Source organism: Atheta coriaria, unplaced genomic scaffold, assembly GCF_025399875.1.
Source record: "Atheta coriaria isolate IRGN ID8LTWV9N9 unplaced genomic scaffold, Caltech_Dcor_3.1 hic_scaffold_8_pilon, whole genome shotgun sequence".
NCBI lineage: Eukaryota > Metazoa > Arthropoda > Insecta > Coleoptera > Staphylinidae > Dalotia > Dalotia coriaria.
Genome location: NW_027045450.1, coordinates 6,685,482 through 6,689,973, shown reverse-complemented (window position 1 = coordinate 6,689,973; position 4,492 = coordinate 6,685,482). Strand labels below are relative to the sequence as shown.

The 4,492-nt window shown below is 38.3% G+C and overlaps 1 protein-coding gene across 1 annotated transcript; it reads left to right on the top strand.

Moving 5' to 3' along the window:
• The first annotated feature begins 954 nt into the window (after positions 1 to 954).
• On the top strand, positions 955 to 4,220 carry LOC135797123 (uncharacterized). The gene is made up of 6 exons (XM_065309327.1): positions 955 to 1,154; positions 1,294 to 1,532; positions 1,589 to 1,724; positions 3,220 to 3,353; positions 3,429 to 3,678; positions 3,733 to 4,220. The coding sequence occupies exons 1-6, from the start codon at positions 1,076 to 1,078 to the stop codon at positions 3,819 to 3,821; spliced, it is 927 nt and encodes a 308-aa protein (XP_065165399.1). The 5' UTR covers positions 955 to 1,075; the 3' UTR covers positions 3,822 to 4,220.
• Positions 4,221 to 4,492: the final 272 nt, after the last annotated feature.

Here is a 4,492-nt window from a genome sequence, read left to right as displayed (position 1 = left end):
GGGGGTGGCAACATGCAAAAACCAACGCCAACCTGCGCACGTACCACCGACAACAACAAGTGCGACCGGCAGAAAACTCAATATCACGATTGTAAATTTTACTTGTAACCATAACCTCAATTTTAACCTACCCAACACAAAACATAACCGTAAAAAATTAAAAAAAACATTATAATACGTATTTTTAAATATTTTATGAGATGATTAATTAAATCAATCTCTTGATTTAGTGCAGAATGCGTAGTAAATTAATCCGTTGACGGGGGCGGCTGTTGCTGGCACAATTTCGCCGCTAATTGCCAGATGCATGCATTTACATACGAGGGCATTAATCAATTTAAGTCGTCTTGCAAGAAAGGCACTTGGCCCGTTTTGGTTTATCACTTATAGCGCCCAAAACGCCCGCATGTACTACGCATGCCGCCCCCTATGCCGCCACCACCGCAGTATGATTAGTATGATTTATAGTGAGGGACGCCGCTCTCGACGGCCTGGACAATTTTCGACCCGACCCTAAGAGCCAACATCTTGTTCTCTGAGGCTGTGGAGGCGGCGGCAGCGGCGGCGGATATATGTCTTCATTGTTTGTCGTGTACGCATTTATCTTGAGCAAACGAAATACATATGGAAGCAACAACGTGTAATATGTTTTCATATACTGTCGAAATCAAAAAATCAAAAAATCAACAAAATTGTTTATTTTTTGTTTATAATGATTAATAAATAAATAAAAGAGTTGCATTTTGTGATGTGGATAATCTTGTATAAATAATACGTTTTGGCTTTGTTTGATTATGGTCGGCGGAGTGTTTGTGTGTTGTCTCTATGAATATTTGGCGAGCGGTGGCGGCGGCGGCGGTGGAGGCGGCGCGCGCAACTCAAACACGCTGACTCGACTGCTGCGTCGACTGTGAACCATCCACTCGCAAATTTAGTTCAAATTCGAACGTCGCACATGTCGCTCATCACGATTTACATATCGCGAGATAAAATCACGTGAATTATGCGCGATTAAATTGGATTTAATTAGTTAAGTGTAATACGTGCGAAAATATGTTCAATTATCAAGTGATACATGTATGGGATTAAAATGGCATCGAGGCCATGTGTTTTTATCCTGTTACTCTACCAGTTGCTGGTCGTAAACATATTCAGTAAGTATGCAGATATTTTAGGTTAATTTACGTGTGTATTGGGTTGCCTATGTTGTTAATTTTGGCGTTTGACAATTTCGTTACTCTGCTGCTACTACCACTCTGGGTTTTATCGTTATCTCTTCGGTGTGTTCGGCAGCGTGCGGTTATTTATCGTCGGCGATAACGACGCCGTCGAACGGGCTGCGATGGGTGCGCGTGAACCTGCCGCCGTATCGCAAGCCGGGTGAGACGGCGCAATTGCACTGCGATTACGATCTCGGCAACGACACCCTCTACGCCGTCAAGTGGTACAAAGACGACGAGGAGTTCTATCGGTACGTCGCCAAGGAGCGCCCGCCGGCGAGCAGTCACAATGTAGATGGCGTTTCAGTGGACGTAAGTCACCTCCCGCCAAAACATAACCTCAAATCATAACTAATGTAATATTACAGGTTAGAGAGTCAAATAGTAAACTGGTTTCACTACGGAGTGTTACACTGCGTAGTGGGGGTTTATACAGATGTGAAGTATCAGCCGAGGCACCATCGTTTGCGTCTGCGCAGAGTGAAGCACGCATGGAAGTGATTTGTAAGTTTTACTCTCGATGCCGAGACAAAGTCATCTGTAGAGTGTTTGACATTTAAATCGAATTATTAGTTCATTTCCGCTCGCTTGTTTGCATTTTGTATTTGCTCCCATGCGCTATTCCTGACTCTCGAAGTGGGACGGAGGCAAAGTTTCGAGTAGAAAACTTGACAAAAACATCAAAAGTTGAGACAATGTTAGTCCCCCGAGTGCCGGCACGACAGCTCGGCGAGAGTAGGAAGACGTGAGGCGAAAATATGTTAAAAGTCAACTGAAGGAGTAGAAGAGCGTGGAGGAAAAATGCGAAACGCCGGAAATCGCATTTTGTATTATAATATTAAATGAACAACTTGTTCAGAGTTAAATTAAAGTTAAAGCAAGCGGCATTTCAATAGTGGATTGCATGCAGTATTTACTTTAGAGCGGAAAGAAACGGAAAATGGAATATTATTATATTCAATTTTTGGTTGGCGACATGTTTGGCGTGATTAATGATATTCAGGGCGTTTTGTTCGAAAGTTAATTAGGAGGCAACTTGCTAGAAGAAATTTTTGATTAATTATATGTCTTTAAAATCATATAGAGTAATATTTATTAAACAAAATCGTTGGTTTTGCGATGAAAAACGAAAGAATTTTTTGATTTCTGGAATATGTCGTCATTAAAATTAGGAAAATATCAATTTACGCATCGGAAAATGTAAAAGAGAAGAAATTTTAAGCAAAAACAGACATTTTTTCAATGAAGTTATGTTGTTTGACATTGCGCGTAGATAGGCAACTTTATTTACTTCATCATTTGACAACTGACTTTGAAAATGACATTTAGGAACCAAATCTTTTGTTTTTACGTGAATTATATGCATTTTCATATGATTTAAAAGCAATTTATGCAGCCACATTAACAAATGACAAAAATAAATTTAAATTTTTTGAAATTTCAGCAAAAATAACGAAAATTCTTTTAAAAATTAACGTTGTTATGTTTAATTAGCTTTTGTCCGCGACTTCGTCCCGGTAGGGTTTAATAAAAATGTAATTCGTTTTTACTCTCTTGTTCTAGACATAGTATGTGTCAATTCTATCAATAAGATTCGCAATTTTATTTTAAAGAAATTAATTATATAAAGAATTGCTAATAATGCACTTCAGCGCGCCATCTCGGATTCAACTATTTAACTATAACTATGATTGAATCTCAATGCCAACTTTTATCCTATAGAAAAAGGCTGTCTTTAGGGTTTTCCCGGCAATTATTCAAATTTTTCTCGCCGTGAAAACCATCCTTAGACTTTAACGAACATTTTAAAAAATAATTGGCACAATTGGTCAAGGCGTTGTTGAGTTATGCGCTTACCAACAGATTTTGCGATTAATTTTTATATTATAGATAGAAGACAGATATTACATCACTTTTAAAAATGACATAATCCAGTAAAAATGCATTTTTGACATTTGACATTAAATTAACCTTAATTAATTAAAAATTCATAACCTAGCATTACCAACCGACGATCCAACAATAACCGGAGTAGAATCTCAATACCAAATTGGTGATGAAATCAACCTCAACTGCACATCAAGTAAAAGCTACCCTGCATCAGTCCTCCATTGGTACATAAACGAACATCAGGTAAATTATAACCCCTAACCTCAAATTTCCACTACCAACAAAAAAACACTTAATGTTTCTTAATATCACAATTAGGTTACCAGTAACAAAGCGTTAATAAGATACACAAAACCTGAGCGCCCCGAGCAAGGACTCCGCACCACCGTGCTAGGCTTACGTTTCACCCTCAACCAGCGCCATTTTCTCGGCGGCTCAATGAGCGTCAAATGCGTGGCGTCGCTTTCGCCCTCGCTCTGGCTGAATGACCGCTCCTCAGTCGTGCAGAATCTTCCCATCAAGGATCATCAACAGGAACTGCTCGGCGAATGGAGTACCTTAATGCTCGGTAAGAATTATTTTAGTACAAGTCGGCGCTATTACCATCGAATAATTGTTTCAGTGAAAAGTGCATCAAACCCATTAACACACACATTTTTATGCGTTCTTTTCACTGGCGTCATCACTTTAACAACGAAACTTGTGTTTTAAACGACTTTTACTAGATGCAGATAAGTTTTGAGTAGTTTATACTGACAGTTGTAAAATTATCAGAGTTTTATATATGAAAAAGGTGTAAATTTGGTTGCATACGATGATTTTACAACTGACAGTTGTTTACGACGTGTTTAATAGGTTGCATATTTAATATTCTTTTATATATCTATCAACTTGTAAAACACAACCCGATGGAGTGGTGGCGATAAGAAGAAAATGTGCTTTTCCTAGCCGAGCGTCGTTGCAATGTTTAGTCGATGTATAAATCAATACTGTAAATAATGAAAATGAAAAATAAGCGCAGAGTATAAGCTATATTTAAGTAATAATAATGATGATAATGTACTGCATCGTAACGAACAGTGGAAATAAAACGTATCATTAGACGATGAATAGATTTGCCTCCCATTAACTCGACACATTAAACTCGTGCACAAAAAGCCGGAAATAAAACCAATAAGGCCAAAACAGAGAATGTGATTTTTTTAAAAAGCGAACATTAAATAAAATTTCATGGAAGTAGTAGACGCGCGAGGGAAAGTAGAGTAACACTATGGAAGTTTTTACTTTATAATAATGTTTGTCGCGATATAATGTGACATTATGTGACGAATGAGAGACGTGAAACATGGAAAAATGTTGGAGGAAACAACGCCGTGTCGGGG